The sequence below is a fragment of the Brachypodium distachyon genome, chromosome 2, assembly GCF_000005505.3.
Source record: "Brachypodium distachyon strain Bd21 chromosome 2, Brachypodium_distachyon_v3.0, whole genome shotgun sequence".
NCBI classification, from domain to species: domain Eukaryota; kingdom Viridiplantae; phylum Streptophyta; class Magnoliopsida; order Poales; family Poaceae; genus Brachypodium; species Brachypodium distachyon.
In genome coordinates this window covers 43309940-43328953 of record NC_016132.3, presented here as the reverse complement: position 1 = coordinate 43328953, position 19014 = coordinate 43309940, and the positions used below count along the sequence as shown (strand labels likewise).

Here is a 19014-nt window from a genome sequence, read left to right as displayed (position 1 = left end):
GGAGCCGGAGCCAACCCATCCCGCACGGACCACGCCGCTCACGGACGCTCTTCTTCCTCTCATCCTGCACCCGACCAGAGAAAAAGGGGACCAGCGGCCACGACCGGCCTGGAGGGCGGCAGCGACTGGACCACCGGCGGTGGCGCTTCGCCGGCATCCAAATTCTTCCCCTCTCCGCCCTCCCACATGGAACCGGCGACGCGGCGCTAGCAGCAAGTCATTCGGCGACGAGAAGGGCCGCGGGGGAGCGAGTGGAAGAAGAACAGTGCTGAGCGGAGGCGCTCGTCGTCCTCCTTCCTAGCGCTGCTGTTCGGCACTTCGGCGGCAGGCGGCAGCGGGGGCTGGGGAGAAGGAGGAGGAGGGAGCAAGAAGTTCGACCACCAGCCTCCCCAGCGGTCGACGGAAGCCAGTTCAACCGGATCTGATCATTTTATATGCAGCAACTGCAGGACGACTGCGGCTTCCGGCGAGGATGAAGTTGACATGCACCTGTTCGATGTAATGCCTGTGAGAGTGTTGTATCTCAAGTTTTCACACCTAAGCTTTAGTCTTGTACTACTGTAATTGGATATTTTTGCTGTATTTGATATATTTGCCGGTTTTTTAGCCTAATCGAAACAAAAGCCAAGACAAGGTTGCTGTTGTCTCATCTCAAGGCCGGTGGATTCAGGTAGGAAATCCAGCACTAGAACATGGGATGCACGCGCACATTGGTCACTTGCTAGCAGCACTGGAATGCACGCGCACATTGATCGTGGGCGGAGACGAGGGCGGCGCCGGTGCCAGCCTGCCGTGGAGGTGATCTGAGATTCTAAGCGGATCGAGGAGACGAGGGAGGGGACGAGGTGGTGATGGCCGTCGTCGGTGCTGGCAGTGCCGAGCGGATGGAGAAGACGAGAGGACCAGGGAAGAGATTATATTAAAAAAAACACCGTGATCAGTTTGATCAAATCAACAAACACTGAAATAATACATAACTTGATTGGCTATAACTTGATTGCTCTTATGTCCAAATTATTAATGGAACAAAAATGTTCACAATCACATATGTCTAGAGAGCTTTCTTTATCGTGTTCCATCCATGTCAGTAAGTTTGTTCTCGTGTTGGTGTGTACAACTGAGTGGTGTTCTTTTTTTCTTATACCAGCGAGGAGGTGCGTGGTAGCGGCGGGTGTGGGCAGGGGAGGGCAGCAGATGCGTCAGCTTATTCATGTTTTTACTTCTTAATTTTCACCTGAAATTGTTTTATTTTGTTTCAAGCTATGTTTTGTGTGAGCTAGGGATGCAACATGGCCGTCGCGGACCGGGAACTTCGTTCCGTGGATAGTGCAAATTGTAAAGTCTTCGGTTGAGTAAGCTTGATGAAAAGATCTGCTCAAATTGCAAGCAACATAAATAATAATTTCACTGATGAACTAGAAGGAAAGGCGCGCTTTGCTGCGCCGTCTATTGAAAATACTTTTTCAATTGCACCCTATCATCATTTTATTTTATCATATTTGTTTTTCCGTTATTTGTCTTCTAAACTTGCATATTAAACTATGGATCCGATATATAATAATAAGAAAATACACATAAATCATATAGAAAATGCACATTACATCTGATAGTTGTCATGTACTATTCAACATGCTATGCTCTGATAAGACACATCAAACATGTAAACAAAAGTAAAAATCGACACTAAACCGCAAAAGGTACCTGCTGAATCATGTGCAGAAATAGAGATGTTCTCCTCTCGCCCTCTCCATGTCTAAAATTATCTCTGTTCTGCAGAGGCGCTACCTATACTGTTGCACGGTCTCTCTTGTGATATTGTTATAACCACCAATGTTTGTAAGTATTCCGTCTTTCCACCATTGATTTTTTATGGGTTCACTAACCCTCATGATCTGTCATAAAAAAACTTCATTTGTCAGTTGCAGCTCAATAAATATGACTACTTATTTTTTTTATTGTATCATAAATAAAACACTAGTAAGTTCACACAAATTTTAGAAGAAATCTAAGTAATTCATTTCACAGTTCAGATATGCCTTGGGAATACTAAATCACAGCTTCATCAGGCATAACAGTTTGTTAATTCTTAGTATGACTGGCTCATTTCAATCATAAACATTGTTAACCTATTTATAAGTGATCCACATCCCCATTTAATCATTTCGATTCTTTATTTTTGTATTATATACTCCCTCAGATCCATAATAAGTGTTTTTGATGCAGTACAAAGTTGTACTAAATTAGCGACACTTGTTATGGATCAGAGGGAGTATATTATTTCTTATAGAATTCGCCGTAAACCAAGCTGCACAACTACGTTTAAAATGAACCTTTTGGGTTTTACAACTACTGCATTCTATATTTAAGAATGTGCATGCCATGTCACATAAAGGCATTTAGATAGATGACTATAAGACTTGGAAACGATATTGTGAACATGCCCTCACCTAAAGATCAGAAAAGTTAAACCATGCAAAACATGACATGTAAATTACTGAGCAGTACTTAAATACAGGGGTAATATTTCGGAAAATCACTTTCTAAAAAGTATAAAAGAGAGGAAAACAACAAGCTAGCTTCCATCCCCATGCGTTGCTACAAATATAGGATACGAAATTGGATCTAGATGGATATAGAAAATTGCAAGAAACAATAACATAATGCACATAAAATTCCCTGTCTACCAAAGCTTGTATGGCACTTAGGGGGCTACGGTTTAATGTGGCAAGGTTAAGGGCAAAACAGCCCCAAGTTGGCGGCAATACCACTTCGAGCGGGGCGAAGCACAAAAAATCTCTGGTTTTGACAGTTGAGGGACTAAATGTATACGGAAATTTAGAGATCAGTTCTATACTTTCGTGCCAACTGGGAGACGAAAAATCTATTTTTCTCTGATTAAAAGTAGCAATCTGTTAATTGAGTACCCACATAAAGCCATCACAAAATACATGCATGGCTTTCGCTCCTCGCGTAGATAAAGACATAGTGAAACTTCAATCAAAGTAATACTCAAAGCATGTTAAATAATAAAAAACTACTCAAGCCCGTTTACAAACGAATTGTCTCGGTTAGTTAGTGCTCATGCCCTAGCCCATGTAAATTGGCACAAGAATTTGTTGCACAGTAATGATTTGTGTAGTTTGGAACGGAAAGTTTTAGCTAACATCTAGGTACCTGCAAAGAATATATTATATAATATCCCTCCATGTTTCTCCAATTTAGTTGTTCAAGTTTCAATTACAAAGCTTAGCTTTAGGATTTGCGGAGAAGTTTTTGCGCTGCAGTTCAAGCAGTTGTGGGCTGTGGCTTACATAGCTAAGCAGCCCTAAAAGCCTGCTTTCAGCAATAAAATATTTTACACTAAGCAAATAGTATATCTGCAGTGGTACTGACCTTATTGCAAAAACTCGGTTGGGGAACTTCAACCCTTTTGCCTTTAGCTCTACCAAATTTATAAATCTTGTGTTACTTGGCTCTGGTATTCTCCTATGACCTATCCACCTTCTGCACAACAATTCATCATCATCACATTCCTGCATGCCATGAAGAAACTCTGATACTATCTATAATGTAAGTTACTTTCTATACCATTCTTTGGTTGCAATAAGATTGCATAACCACCAAATACCGAAATTGAGTCATCATTGTCCTATTTCACAAGCACTGTGAGTATATTTACATACAGAGAGAATTAAGAAATGACATAGTCATAATAAAACATATACATACGAGCCACGCATGTGTGAAAAATCATACATGCTAATACGGTAACCTTGTATACTACTTTTAGCCATGCTAGTGTATGGTACATTTGGCAGGTGTATATAGGTTGACCAAAAAGTAGTCAGGTGCTCAAGCCAGGAAACACTTTACCACAAGATAATAGCTGTATGAAATCGCAGGCCAGTGGAGAAACAAAATCAGTCCAGATATAACTGAGCCAACTTTCGTAAGAGAATCAACATCCACACTATCCTATCTAGGTCTATTCAAATGTACCAATGCCATGCATGATGCATCTAGTGTTCTACTAAATCTTGCCAACCTTTCTAGGGAAATTTCCATTCTATTCCTCAAATCTCTCCCTGGATGTCAAAGGTCGTCAAGCCCATTTAGCATTTTCCTTCTTTTTAATGTCTGTAGGAATAAAGAACACAAGTTATATGTTTGTTGTTCCTATGAAAGAAATTGACAACCTTAATTGCTGGCTGCATTCATCTCAGAAGCACAACATAGCTGAAGTAATATCCTAAAAGATTATTTGTGTTGTTTATGAATGAACTGGACATTTTTTTAAAGGAACCGGACACTGGACAGTTTCAGAAGTGTATACCAAGATAGTCTACATTACACTGATGAAGAATTACCACCAAAATCTGTAATCTGAGAAGACAAATAGATCCAAAGAAAAACAATTTATGTCATAACTAGCAATTTTAGCAAGCGTGGTTTTCTTTTCTGAACATAAACCATGCATAATCCTTGCATTCTGGGAGCAGACATGTGTGAAGCAAGCAAACCTTCTCCTGTGCACATAAGAGCAGGTATTGATCACTGATCCGGCTCCAACTTTCATCTTCTAGTTTTCTCTTCCACTTGGCTAGCTTGAATCCTGGCACCCACTGTAAACAACATGAGAGCATTAACATTTGCATCCATAATTATTTATTAACAAAGAATTGAGCAAAATAAACAGCAAGCAATATATCCCTAAATGGAAACCAAGTTTAATCTGATATTTGGATGAGAAATACTCCTGCTTGAGAGAACTTGGGCTCACTTGCAGAAAGGACTAAGAACAGAGGACGAACAACTGCCCTCCAGCTCTCCAAATTCATCAATGGAGACACGCCGTCGGCGAGCAGATGACGAAGAACCAACCTCCAATCCGATACCTGAAAAAAAAAACACCTGCCACAAGGCATCAGCAAACACCCCAAAATCACGGAACACACCAGAAAATGGAGAGCACACACCAAAACAGCGCCTATACCACAGCAGATCGAGCACCACCAAAAAAGCCAACCCACAGCCCAACCCTCTGCCCAAACCAAGGAAAGCTCACGTCACCGGCAGCGCAACTGAGAGGGAAATGGGATACAGCCGGCCGCCGGCACCGCGCGAGAAGAAATCCGCCGCTCGCCTACAACAGCAGCCCGCCGGCACCGCACAAGAAGAAACCCGCCGCCCGCCCCCAGCACCGGCAGCGCCACGGCGGGAGGGAAAAGCGGGGAACGACCGACCACACAGGAGTTGAGCAGCGGCAGTGTATCGGAAGCAGCGCCGCCGTCACAGCCTCGGACGAACAGAACGGGGAAACGCCGAGAGCAAGCAAGGCGGCGCAACAAATCACTCCCCACCTCCCCGGAACCGCATCGGCGTCAATCAGCCACGGCGAAAGAGGCTTTTGGAAGACACGCGAACGCACCTGCTAGCAAAGCCCAACCAGGCCCACAGCCCATGCCAAAATGAAAAAAACATATGCGTTGACGTGGCCGATCGATCACACAGGTGGTTTCTTCGCCCTTTCACATGGGGTAAACATAAGGTCAGCTCAAATCACAAGCAGTGTATTTTCTTAACTTATTTCAGCTTGATATATTACACATAATTAATAAAACCAATTTTGACATGTCCCCAAGAACCTTTGATTAAATACAAATTGGAAATCAACACCGTCCGTGCGGCGTGACATTTAGGAGTAAAATACATTTTGATTAATAACCATTGTTCGGTTCATTTCAACTGAATTCAAATTGTGTTATTGTCTTTTCTATAAACGTGAATTTCCGTATGCATTATTTTTACATGTGAATGAAAAAAAAAGACCGTGACAATGCACAGGCATTGTACTAGTACATGTAAAGGAGACAATATTGACTATCAAACAAAACAAATAACCAGTAAAACCTATTATCAAACATGATTACCTAATAGTGCAATACGAAAATATAGCTAAAGCCGTACCAGAATTGCGAGAAGGTAACATGTCATTTTCCTCTCTTCTTTTTCTCTCTCTCTCTATCTCTCCTATATGTTTGGCTTCCGCACTTTCACCTAATATCACGCGTATTGTATGTATAGTATTTCCTTTTTAAGTATCCCCATCGTTTACTACCACAAGCCCTGCCCAACTCCGCTGATGGTGGGGCAAGAATGGTGGCTCGCCTTCGGCTCGTTCTAGTGCCTTTTACCGTCGCAAGGTGGTCCATGGATCTATTTATAATTTTTATGAACTGAGTGAGAGAGAGAGAGAGTGGCACATATCCTTTTTCTATTGCCAGGCAGTCCTCCTGAAGGGAACTCGTCTTTCTTCCGTTCTTGGCCAACCCACCCTTGGGCTGGATCCTACCTTGTCTCCTCAGGGCAGAGCACCAACTTAGGCGAATTCGACTCACTGAAAACTAGGATTTGCGTTCTTATGTGCCGAGGCCTTAATTCGGCGAAGTTGATCGATATTTGGATATTTCTACTCGTTCAACCTCTTCATCCATGGGTGCAAGTGCTTTCTCAATTTTTCGTGGCGCTTGATGACCCGGACCGTGACTCAATCAACTCATGGAATCTCAATGCTTTCATCCTTCATATGAATCAATTCGTTACCGACGAAGTCACGTGCTTCAATGTTGGCGGCTTACCACCTTTTGCTGGTCAATGTCACCTACCCAAGGTGCGCTTACCCCGGTTTCAGTTCTTTACAAAGTTTACGCAAAACATAATTTCTTCATTATTCATTCTCTTTTGTTTTGGATTTCTAGAACACGGATGCCGACAAAGAACCGTCGTTGGGCATTCAATCGACTGACGAACAGGAAATCCGGGCCACAACATTTCGGTGCTAGAGTAAAACCCTCTTCTTATGCTACTGAAGCGGAACATGTATGTTGTTCGGAAAATCCCCGAAAGCGAGCTTCTAAGATTGCCAAGACTACAACTGCTCCTCCAGATGGTGAGGGCGAAAGTTTAACTCGTCTTGTTGGTTCGCTGACTCTTGTTCTGGCCGAGTCATATTTTGAGTCGTCTAACTCGGACATATCATACATCCATACCGGCGAGGATGGGTACAACAACGTGCGAGATGAAAGCTGTGATCGCCCCGACAAAAGGAGGGACATGCCAACGGAAACAACACCATGCAAAGGAATGTCTCCAAAGATGAGCACCGACAAGATCAAAGGGGTGGTAGTGAGCAACAAGAATGGGTGTCGAGATAAAGCAACATGGATATAGAGCGTTGTGTAGGAGCACGAAGCATCGGTTCATGAGATGTTCGCAAGTCACTAAGAATAAGGTCGATTAAATCAACACCACCGCCAATGAGATTGGTTTTGATTGCGACGAGGTCGAGTTCAGCGGCGCAACCTAGAGAACGGAGTCCATGAACAGCAAAGCCACCCGAGTCAAAGAACGTGGAGGTGCTTGGCTGAATGGTTGCCCTAACTTGGTTGTGGGTGTGTAGGGATTCAATGGTCTTCTGTAGACTATTTGTCAGGCGTCGGATCAATTCTTTTAAATCTGATGGTTTTGAAGAGGACTGATGCTCCGACTACCGGCAGGGAGAGTTCTCTTATCAGTCTGTACGTGGGGCCCCTGGCGTTTCTATTCCTTCTCTTTTCTTCTCCCTTTCCGCTCCCTTCCTCTCCTGCACACCTCCTCGCGCCGCTGCAACTGCAAATTCCAATCTGTTCTCGCCTCTAGTCAGCTCACATCTCTCGCCGCCGCCTCCCTTCCCCTCCCAGCCGAGCTGCCTCTCGGGTTTCGCGTTGAGTTCCCACCTCTGCCTCACTCGGCTGGGGCAACTCGCCCGTTCGTTCACTACACCGGGGCAGCGTAAGGCGTCGGTGGCGGCGGCGGCCCAGCTGTAGCCGGAGGCAACTCTTTTGGCGGGTGCTTCAGGGATTCATAGGAAGGGAGCCCCGTCGGCGCGCCACGGTAGCCATGTCGCAGACAAACTGGGAGGCCGATAAGATGTGAGGATTTGGTTCCCTTTGTATCCAAGTATCCATTCTGTTGATTCGCGGTACCGTTTAGTTGCCCGGCGTCGCTCGGTTGTTGCTTCGTCTTGGTGGCCATTATTCGAGATGGAGTCACAGGGGAGGGGCTCAGAAGTTTGAACTGTACTAGCTGCTGTGAGGAGAGCCGTGGTGGAGTGTTTGTCCGCTAGGGTTTCGCGGGGCTTTTTTTTCTGGGTGTGTAGATTTGGTTCGAGCTTTGTTTTTTCAGTTGAAGAACCTACTGTCTTTTGCTTTGAGGCTTTGTGTTGTGGATGCTACAATACTCTACTTCAGTGCTAATTTGTCTTTGTGGTCTCCGAATACCAGATAACTGATTTGGGGGATTTGAGAGCATAAGCAAACTTGTACATGTCGATGCAATTTGAATTACGGGCAGTATTAGATGAGCTAGTTATTGTGGATATAAGGCAAAGGAGTTCAATTTGGTTCATGGCGTGGGATTGGGAATGGGGGTTCTTCAGGACTGTAGGAGCCCTTCAGCATTTTATTTGCTGATAGTATGGAGGGGAATACCAGCGAATACTTGATTTATTGTAGACATAGGTGCCTAGATTTCAGCTCATGTGCAAGCTTCACCGTGGTGTGTGTAATATCTCCTCTTCTTCTGGGATGTAGACCTCATAATATATACCATGTTCGTGTTGAAAGCGCGTGGGCCGTGGGGGTGGGGGTGGTTAATCCTGGGTGCATGAAAGGTGAGAGTGAGGAAAAAACAATCAAAGTTGAAGAAACATATTGAATATACATTGATGTAGCATGAATGTTCCATTGAATTTTTAATGTTGTACACCTAAGCTGCTTCTTCATCATTCTGGTTGGGCATATTTGAATGCTACTGTATTTGTGGGTAAAGAATTGTATGTCTTGATGCTTGTAGCCTAAACCCTGAGGACTAAATGTCTGACCACTTGCTTAAACAGGCTGGATGTTTACATATATGACTATTTTATGAAGAGAAACTTGCAGGCAACTGCAAAGGCCTTCCAAGCAGAAGGGAATGTCTCTTCAGATCCAGTTGGTATGTATTTCTCATAAGTTGTAGCTACTTATACCATGGTTTTCAGCACCATACCATTTTAATTTTGTTGGTAAAGACTATTGCTTACTTTCTGGACTGGGTTTTCTTACAGCAATTGATGCACCTGGTGGATTTCTTTTTGAATGGTGGTCAGTTTTTTGGGATATATTCATAGCTAGAACCAACGAGAAGCACTCGGATGTTGCAGCATCATACATTGAGGTAAGCGTTCATGCATTTGATTATCCTTCTATGAACATTCTAATCATTTTAGGAGAATTTTGCCATCTCCTGTCAACAGGTCTGCAACATTGACTATCTTCTATTTCTCTTTCTTTACGATCTAACTGAAGAAATCCAATGTGACTCTAATCTGATGCGAAATCTCACCAATTTTGGTTTGTAAGGCCTGCGAGCGCTCTCTGGTGTATTACCAACAAAATATTTCTTCAACCTCTTGATATATGTTCGAACCCACTATAGCTGGGCAGTTCCATGGTCGATATCATTTATTTTAATTTTATGTTACATATTAAAAGTGCCTTACCTGTGACCATTTTTCCGCTTATGAGAACACTTTGTTACATGATGGTCTGATTAACTACATTGTGTTACCTCACGATCTAACTCCATTTGAGAATCATGATTTTATCGATGTTGCATCAGTAGCTATGAGTGTGGGGTATATTTTCTTCTGAATTTGTAGCTCTAATTCAGCTACATCATGCTGCACTATTTCAGACTCAGCTTGTGAAAGCCCGGGAGCAACAGCAGCAGCAGCTGCTGCCTCAACAGCGGCAGCAACAACCACAGCATATACAAATGCAACAAATGTTAGTACAAAGAGCCGCGCAGCAGCAACTACAGCAGCAACAACACCAACAACAGCAACAGCAGCAGCAGCAGCAGCAGCGTAGAGATGGTTCTCATCTTCTTAATGGTACTTCAAGTGGACTTTCTGGAAACAATCCATTAATGCGACAGAACCAAAGTACTGCAAATGTTATGGCGACGAAAATGTATGAAGAGAGGTTGAAGTTGCCTTCCCAGAGAGAGTCTTCGGACGAGGCATCAATAAAGGTATCACTGTTAGCTAGATTCATTGTTCCAAATACTTTTGGTTGACTCCTCGAAAATGTTCATTTGTGGTTACTCATATTAACATCAAAACTTCGGTTGCAGCAAAGATATGGAGAAAACGCTGGACAGCTACTTGAGTCAAATGAAACTTCACTGTTGAAAGCAGCTGCAAGTGGACAGTCTTCAGGGTACTTGCTGAACTTGTGAACTATGGAATGCTTTAATGATAAAATAAAAAAACTTGTGTACATAAGTAGTCAACACCATTTTGGTATTTTTGTTACAATTTACAAAATTATCATTTGAAACCACACTTAAACTGGTGGTGTGGCTGACCATGTTCATCACCTTCTCTTAGATCTTAGTAATCCTGCACAGGCATCAATTATAAGGCTGTTAATATATATGGAATATAGATGCCTACGCCCATACTGTATGTGGAAGGACTTACTGATTTTATTAGCCATACCATGTAATGTACTATCAATTAGCCTTCGGTAAATTTTCCTTTAGGCTGTTAACATTTCCTCATATATAGGCAAATTTTGCATGGTACTATTGGTGGTTTGCCGGGCACTATGCAACAAATTCAGGCCAGAAGTCCCCAACTTCCTGGGCTTGCTCAGGTTAGTCCTTGAGGTCCTGATTTATCTAGTATCTATAAGCTGTAACTATACATGACCTGGAAACAAGACAGAAAAAGAGGAGAAAACTGGCCCCATCCGTTCCTCATACTATTTATATGTTTCTTAGCAGAGTATCAAAACAGAGATGAATCCCATTTTGACACCCAGAGCCGCAGGCCCTGAGGGGTCATTTATGGGTCTACAAGGTAATATTGTTTAATCTACTCCCTTGAATTACTTACTGATCTCCACTTCACATGTGAACTGTTTATCCTATAACAGAAAAACTACTCTTATTGCCAACTTCCATAATTTCTGTAGTCTTGCTGCTAAAGTATATAGTTGAGTGATCAGTTTTCTGAAGCTAATCTATATGTGACTATGCGTTGTTAACAGGATCTAATCAAGCTGGAAACAATTTGACTCTGAAAGGATGGCCACTCACGGTGAGTTTTGATTTACGGTTAAACATTAACTAATCCTATGCTTGATCATGTTGCATATAGGGTCCCAATTTTTCATGAGATTTTGGACCTGTAGGGTCCCAATTTTTCACGGAAGATTTTTGACCTAACTAGTTTCTGTATAAGTTGGCTGGCTTGACGTTTGTTCATCTGTTTTCCAATTGAAATGGTGAAAATCATGGGTATGGTTCAGTCTAAGATACCAATCTAAAATCTGGCAAACTGTTTTAACATTTTCCAGTTACTGCCAGTAACCAGTTGAAAAATCGCATATGCAGAAATTGAATCCTGGTTACATAGGCTTTGCTTGTGATCAATGTCCTTCTAACTCAGCTTAGACGGAACTTCTCTATATTGAAGAATCTAGCAATTATTTGCTGGGCACACGTGGTTGGTGTAGTTTAGTGAATAGCTTAGTCTTTTTTGTAGTGTACCTCTACTGACCAAGGAAAGCATCTAAATTTGTAGTGTCATATGGTTCTGCATCAAAATTTGCAGTGTCATATGTTTGATGTTTCTTGTTTACCTGGTATATTATGATTGTATTTGTTTTTCTTCCATGGGCCTTGTCTCACACAATTTTACGCTGGCTAGCAAACTTGCCTTATATGTAGTCTCTATACTTGTTTTTTCTGGTATATGGACCTCTGACCCTCAAACTCAACTTAAATAACTATTTGTGGTTGGCGGAAAATAATCCTAAGAGACCAGGCCTCTCGCTCCAGCCCAAAAGACCATGTGCATCATATGACACGTGGCTAGATTAGCCTGAAGCTAATCTCAAAGCACTACGTGCGCAGCTGTCGACAAGGGTGAGCAAGGTGATCAACCAAACAGGCTCCCCAAAAAATTGAGGCCCCAAAATCACCCTTATGTATCACTATGCATTAGCTTAAGCAGAGAAAAAAGTCATTAGGCTAGCCTGCATGCTTCGCCATGCCCTAGTCCACGCTGTCCAATGTTAGCCTGTTGGGCCATGGATGCACACAGCACAGCCTCGCACTCCATCGCAGGTCACATAGTCAGCAATCACGTAGGAATTAGTCTCATGACTGTCAATTGATCGATGGATCTATTTGTCTCCTGCTTGTCTCCTGAGACTGCCCTCCGCAGACCGTTTGTCTGCTGTTCCATCATATGTCCTGATACGTACATCCCGACTCTCGAAGGAGTAAGCCCTATACGTACATCCCTGACTCATCATAGAATCACACCATCGATGACCGATTCTTCCATTCACCATCACACTCTGGGGCCCCAAATTCCTGGAGACGGCCCTATACGTGGGAACCGGGAGTGAGGAAAAGGGAAATAGCAATCGGGGTTATAGGATGGTGGATTAGCCACATGTCGTAGGATGGATGTGGTCTTTCGGACTGGAGGAGAAACCGGGTCTCTTAGGATTATTTTCCGTGGTTTGCGTACAATATTAAACCTTATAGCTTGAAATATAGTGGCATCACAAGTACTGTCACCACCAGCAATCTGTAGTGCAAACTGCTATTTATATTTTATCTGGTATGGCAAATATGTGATTTGCTGCTACAATGCTATCATTCAACCTCTGTTTTGACTTGCATTTCTTTGTTTATTTCAGCAGGGACTTGAGCAACTTAGGTCTGGCATTTTACAGCAAAAGTCATTCTTGCAGAATCAACACCAATTGCAACAACAGATCCAGTTTCTGACTCCACAACAACAGCAGCAGCTTGCATTTCAAGCGCAGCAAAATATGGCTTCCCCAACATCTAGTGATGTTGACAGCAGAAGATTGAGGATGATGTTTAACAACAGAAACATAGTTCTTGGGCGGGATGGACAGACAACCAGCGGTGGCGATATCATTCCAAATATTGGCTCACCTAGTCAAAGTGGTGGTGATATAGATATGTTAATAAAGGTACATCTTTTGATTCTCTAACTGAGTGTTCCATTTTCTCGCACTTTCCCCACAAACAGATGTAAGTGAAGTTTTATCTTTATTTTGTTAAGTGCTTACTTTATGTTTTTAGCTTGTTACATGTGATAAGGCAATTCCTATTTCATGAGAGCTGAGATGCTGGATAAAAGATAGAACATCCTGGCAAAATGTCATTTGTCTCCATCCATTTGGAACAATTCTTTTGGGCACTTCTTTACCAATTTGATTGAAATGAACTAGTACACATGTATCACAAACTTCCATTTAGTTGATTCGCTTGATGCATATTTTGAGATCATTTTTATTTAACACAAAGTTAGGGATTACTATTGCACAAGCATTTAAACAACTCACGCGACATAAAATAAAATCCATAGTTATGCATGAGCATTTATCTAGTGTATATATGATGAGCTAGTTACTGCTATATTTACCTTTGAGGATTCAACCTGCAAAGACATCTTCTAACTCTGTTTATTCTGATCCTATCTGTGTGACTCTGCTTCCCTTTTGCAAATAAGAGGATTTAACCTGTAAAGATACCCTTGTGATAGTCTTCTAGCCCCCTTTTTTTATCTGCTTTTATCTGCTACCATGTTCTTATATAGCTTTTTCTGCGTAGTAGAAGAAAATTGCTCATGCACACCAGCAGCAGCAGCAGCAGCAACAACAGCTATTACAACAGCAAAGCAATAGTCAACAGCAGCAACATCAGGCTGTCTCCAGTCAGCAGTCCCATAGCTCAAATCAGCTTCTCCAGCAAGAAAAGCCAGGAACTGGGAATATGCCTGTTGATGGGGGCATGCCGAATTCTTTTGCGGTCACTGAACAAGTAAGTTTTTGTCGTATACATGCAATGCCTTTTATGCTCATTTTGCATGGATGTTTAAACATTAGACCAATTATCCTACTATTCATTGTATACATATGGTCTGAATGGGTTGATGATTTCCTTTAAAGGTTTCCTACTTGTCTGTACCCTAATCATGTACTTTCACACGATATAACATTAATATTTAATAATAAAAACACGGATCTTATTTTTCTTCCATTTAAAGTGTGAAGTCCAGTAACCGAGCTAAGTGTTTGCCGTGGTACATGATCTGGCCATGCTTGCAAACCTCTGGATACAGCTTCCCTAGCTCTATTATCCATCTTCCAGAGTTTATAAAGCACCCATTTAGTTTTATGTTATGCTCTTCAGTCTTCGCTACAATTAATCTGTCTTTACACTAGACTATGCTCAGTTATAACTTTCTTGGTCTCCTAAACTATTACTCTTGATCTTTGATTTCTGTTGACGATGGGTTTAGAACTGATTTTCACCAGTTACACAATTGGCGGTAACCAGCCGTAGCAGACTGGACTGGTAAAAGAATCTCAGTCCAGAAAGTGGTGCTTTCAAACTAGTATGAATGTAACTTCGTACTAATGCTCATAAATCACGAGACAACACAGTACTTTGACGAGAAATTGTGTAAAAAGGAATAGCAAATTGTGATAGACCAAAAAGAGACTGGTAACCGCTTGGTTATTGGCTACTGCCTACTGGGCCCTCTCCTGTAAAATGTCAAAACCCTCCTTTTTTATTCATGTTCATGCTCCCCACTGCTTTAGATTAATGAGGTGAAACTAGATCTCAGTGGTTCATTTACATACACAATGTGGTCCAGACAACAAAGAAGAGAAAGAAGCCTGGCTCTTCCTCAGGTAGAGCTAATAGTTCAGGAACTGCAAATACTGCTGGACCGTCTCCAAGTTCTGCACCCTCAACACCTTCCACTCATACACCAGGAGATGCGATGCCAGTGCCACAACTTCAGCAGAATGGTGTTTCAGCTAAACCCTTGGTAATGTTTGGCTCTGATGGCACTGGAAGTTTGACATCTACAGCAAACCCACTGGTACCTGTAATATTTTTATGTAAATGTTTTTTTGGATCAAAGACAATTTTAACCTTTTGTTTTGGCAATATGATAACAACAAGCTTCATTGCAGGGTGATGTGGACCGCTTGCTAGAAGAAGGCTTGGATGAAAACGTTGAATCTTTTCTGTCACAGGATGACATGGATCCCAGGGATTCGTTGGGCCGCAGCATGGATGCCAGTAAAGGTATGCTTTTTAATTTTCATTCCTGCTGATACCTGGTCCTTGTTGAGTTAGACATGTTCGAACCGTGACTTCTGAGGTGCTGTAGCCTGATGTGTAGCCTGTATTCTTAATCACATCATAATATTTACACGCCTATTTTAGGTACATTGTCCACATTCCTTATTCTAAGAATAATCTTTAGCCATCCTTGTTCCTTCTATAGAAAAAAAAATGCCTTATCCAATTGCTTTACAGGTTACACAAGGATAAGAGAATTGAACTACAGCTCCCTAAACTTGCATGGCTGCATCACTATCTGACTCCTGATCTTGGAAGTTATTTTCTTGGACCCCTAAACATTAATAGTATTTGCTTGTTTAATCACAACCCAATTAAAAAAACATAATCAGGTCGAGGTGGCAGCTGAATGATGTGGCGTCCGCACCTCTCTTCATCATCAAACCTCTCACCCAAGCTGCACGTCTCGCCTCTTTCAGTGGCACATGCTCCTGAACTTTTGACTTTCCCCCAATTTGTGACTACAACTACCTTAATTAGGCTACTTCTGGCTTTTCATCTGCACTACATCAATATCTTGCTGTGTCGAATCTACAATCAGGATCTGATACGAGCAGAACTGTGTGGCATGTTCACAAGTACTGTATTTATTACTAGTAGATTTGAGTGGAAGAAGCAAGCATAAAGATGATATATTTTAGTTGGAAGAAATGCTTGTAAGTTGCAACTTGAAGAAATTTTGATGTTCTGCACCTCCACACCTGATTATATGGACAAATGGACAATTTGACATAGTTAATATGAAAAATCATGTTTACCTTATCTTTCTTGGCCATATGATGGAGCTTCTGCTTGATTTGCAAGTCTCGCTCCAGGTCAATGCATATCTCAAGACCTACTTGTTGCAGGGTTTGGCTTTGCTGAGATTGCAAAAGCACGTGCAAGTGCAAGTAAAGTTGTCTGTTGCCACTTTTCGTCCGATGGTAAACTGCTTGCTACTGGTGGTCACGATAAAAAGGTTTGGTTGTTGACACAGAAGTAACTACGATTTTACCATAACTAGATGATGCCCCGCACGTTGTTGCGGAAATTTTTAATTAACATAAAAGGTATTCAAATTTGAAAACATATAATAAAATTGTACGTTCTTCACTTAGTGGGGATTGCTTGATGGAAGTAACATGCATGCATGTGCAAAAGTATGAGTTTTTCACTAAATAGGTGTGAACAAATTAATTATGTGATGAGGTGGCATGCTTGCATGTTTAGAGAAATCAAGTAGTGGGTTGCTTCTACTTAGATATAGAAGATTAGAAAAGCTTTGATCATGACATGCTCTTTGGCAGGTTGTTTTATGGTGTACAGAGCCCCTGAAGCCTAAATCTTCTTTAGACGAGCATTCCTTTCTGATAACTGATGTTCGATTTAGCCCAAGCATGTCCCGTCTTGCTACTTCTTCCTTTGACAAAACCGTACGGGTTTGGGATGCTGACAATGTATACTCCTTAGCATTTGTTTTCTCCTTTGTAATGCAATTCTCTTGTGTGATATTGCATTTGACACATCTTAGTGTGGTGATTAACTAGTTTGACTCTGTGCAGACTGATTATTCACTCCGTACTTTCACGGGTCATTCAGCATCTGTTATGTCACTTGATTTTCATCCGAATAAAGAAGATATTATTTGCTCCTGTGATAGTGACGGGGAAGTCCGCAGCTGGAGCATAAATAATGGTAGCTGCCTGACCTGTGTGAAGGTCTTTAAGGTATGTTGTTCTAATATTCACATTTCATGCAATCTTCTGCTCAAAATATTAATTATAATGCTTGATTCTGTCTCCATGCATATTGTTTATCTTCGCAGGGAGGTGCTACTCAGATGAGATTTCAACCTCGCAAGGGAAAATATCTAGCTGCTGCATCAGAAAAGGCCATTTACATACTTGATGGGGAGACACAAAATGCTTGTAGAAGCCCTTTGCAGGTCTGTTACCAAACCAGAGCCAATATGTGTTACGAGCCTTTAACGACGCATTTACAAACTCACAAGTCATTACTGCGCAACTTCTGCTGTGTCTGTAGCATCTCTAGTACCAAATGTCTCGATGGTTCATTAGATAGAAGTGAACAAAAAAAGGTTCGCTAGATGCACTTTACAAGTTCCAAAAACTTGGGATCGATAGGCTTTAATCAGTAGGTTGATAAAAAAAACAAAATTTCTTGTACTTTTTTTTGTGAAATTTTATGTTACTCAGTTTGAGATTTTCCATCTGACTTGCTATGGAGCAAACTGAGCAAGGTAATTTGCATAAGCGCAAGGAAGCTGCAAGGTTTGACTAGTGCACTCAGAATAAATGTTCTCTTTTGCTATAAATCCTACATCTATCAAACATTAAAGGTTATCATTCAACTGGTGCCTAGGAATTTGAAGACCTACTTTAATTATGTCTACTTGGAAGTCTCCTGCATCTCGAAGAAAAGCAGAAAGGGTTTGCAAGTATCTTGTAGTCTGATGGTGGTTCTTTTATGCAGGGTCACACGAAGAATATTCAATCAGTTTGCTGGGATTCCGTGGGTGACTATCTCGCTTCTGTCAGTGAAGATGCTGTCAGAATATGGTCATTTGCTTCTGGACATGACGGTGAATTTATGCACGAGTTGAACTGCAGTGGGAACAAGTTCCAAACATGTGTTTTCCACCCAGCTTACCCTTCTTTGCTAGTCATTGGTTGCTACGAGGCAAGTTTCCCTTATCTTGTCAGACATGTTAAATCATTTTGTGGGCACAATTATATAGTGTTCGTTCCTATTCTCTATGCCATGCAGTCTTTGGAACTTTGGGACATCAGGGAGAAGAATGCCATGACCTTGAACAATGCTCATGACGGGTTAATTGCAGCTCTAGCAGCATCGAGCGCAACAGGGAAGGTTGCCTCTGTAAGTCATGACAGGCTTGTCAAGCTCTGGAAATGACCTGTAAAATAGAGACCGTTTTCTGTGTCGAATTTTACATTTTGGTGGTTAGGTTACATAGAAAAACAGAATGGTTTTTCAGCTTCAGACAACCACATGACAAAAGGTAGCTAACAGAAGCCGGTTCGAGAACTAACCTGGTTTGCGTTTTGTGGTTGTGCTAGTTGTATCCTGTATGCGTTCCATGTGCTTCTCAACTCTGTAACTCCTTATTGTCAAAAAAAAACTTTGTAACTCTTTATAGAAATGGTTGTTTGCCTGCTAGAACAATGAAGATGTCATGTTTGTGAAGTTACAGAACTAATTTGTCATATTCTCTAGGGTTAATTGGATCTATGTCATTATAATTTCCACCGGTTGGAAATATGCCATTACAAAAACTTGACTTGAAGAAATGCAACCTTTTTAGACCTCTATTCATGTCATTTTATCCAATACCAGCATGTATACTGTCTAATACGTGTAAATATAGATCTATACGAACAGTTTTTTTTCTCATCCCAAGTCAAACAGTTCTATTCCTCTTATTCCCCACGCGCTCCTCATATCCTATTCCCAACAGTGGACTCATATTACTGTTTTTTATTTTCTGCATTTTTTATAGATTTTTCTAAGAATATTGAATTTTGGACCAAATTTGAATTTTTTGAACCTTTATAGCGCCTGGAAAACTCGAACGTACTGCTGAACGTTGTAAATAGGGGTATTATGGTAAACTGTTGTACACGCTGAAATATATGATTTTATGAAAACTTATTGGTCTTAAGTGGACAGAATGGCATTGATAGAGGTATAAAGATGTTAGAG

At 41.6% G+C, this 19014-nt stretch overlaps 1 protein-coding gene and 1 long non-coding RNA gene across 11 annotated transcripts; one reads left to right on the top strand and one right to left on the bottom strand.

Moving 5' to 3' along the window:
• Positions 1–1553: 1553 nt before the first annotated feature.
• Positions 1554–5408, bottom strand: LOC104582805. 4 transcript variants are annotated; one of them, XR_002963551.1, is made up of 7 exons: positions 4977–5405; positions 4781–4911; positions 4521–4622; positions 4046–4137; positions 3589–3649; positions 3394–3504; positions 1554–1892 (listed from the first exon to the last, which is right to left on the bottom strand). It is a non-coding gene; the product is annotated as an uncharacterized LOC104582805 (long non-coding RNA). The 4 variants fall into 4 exon arrangements; XR_002963552.1 differs by having other exon boundaries at positions 4994–5405; XR_001405890.2 differs by having other exon boundaries at positions 3589–3663; positions 4781–5408.
• A 2183-nt stretch (positions 5409–7591) lies between these two features.
• LOC100844575 (transcriptional corepressor LEUNIG) lies at positions 7592–18502 on the top strand. 7 transcript variants are annotated; one of them, XM_024459560.1, is made up of 18 exons: positions 7592–7970; positions 8936–9033; positions 9146–9255; positions 9775–10113; positions 10216–10301; positions 10652–10739; positions 10867–10945; positions 11136–11185; positions 12804–13103; positions 13750–13956; positions 14798–15028; positions 15123–15237; positions 16110–16252; positions 16581–16730; positions 16836–17000; positions 17099–17218; positions 17767–17973; positions 18061–18502. In XM_024459560.1, the coding sequence occupies exons 1-18, from the start codon at positions 7939–7941 to the stop codon at positions 18205–18207; spliced, it is 2667 nt and encodes an 888-aa protein (XP_024315328.1). In that variant the 5' UTR covers positions 7592–7938; the 3' UTR covers positions 18208–18502. The 7 variants fall into 7 exon arrangements, with proteins under 7 accessions (XP_024315328.1, XP_024315329.1, XP_024315326.1 ...); XM_024459561.1 differs by having other exon boundaries at positions 7593–7970; positions 10870–10945; XM_024459558.1 differs by having other exon boundaries at positions 7593–7970; positions 12801–13103.
• Positions 18503–19014: the final 512 nt, after the last annotated feature.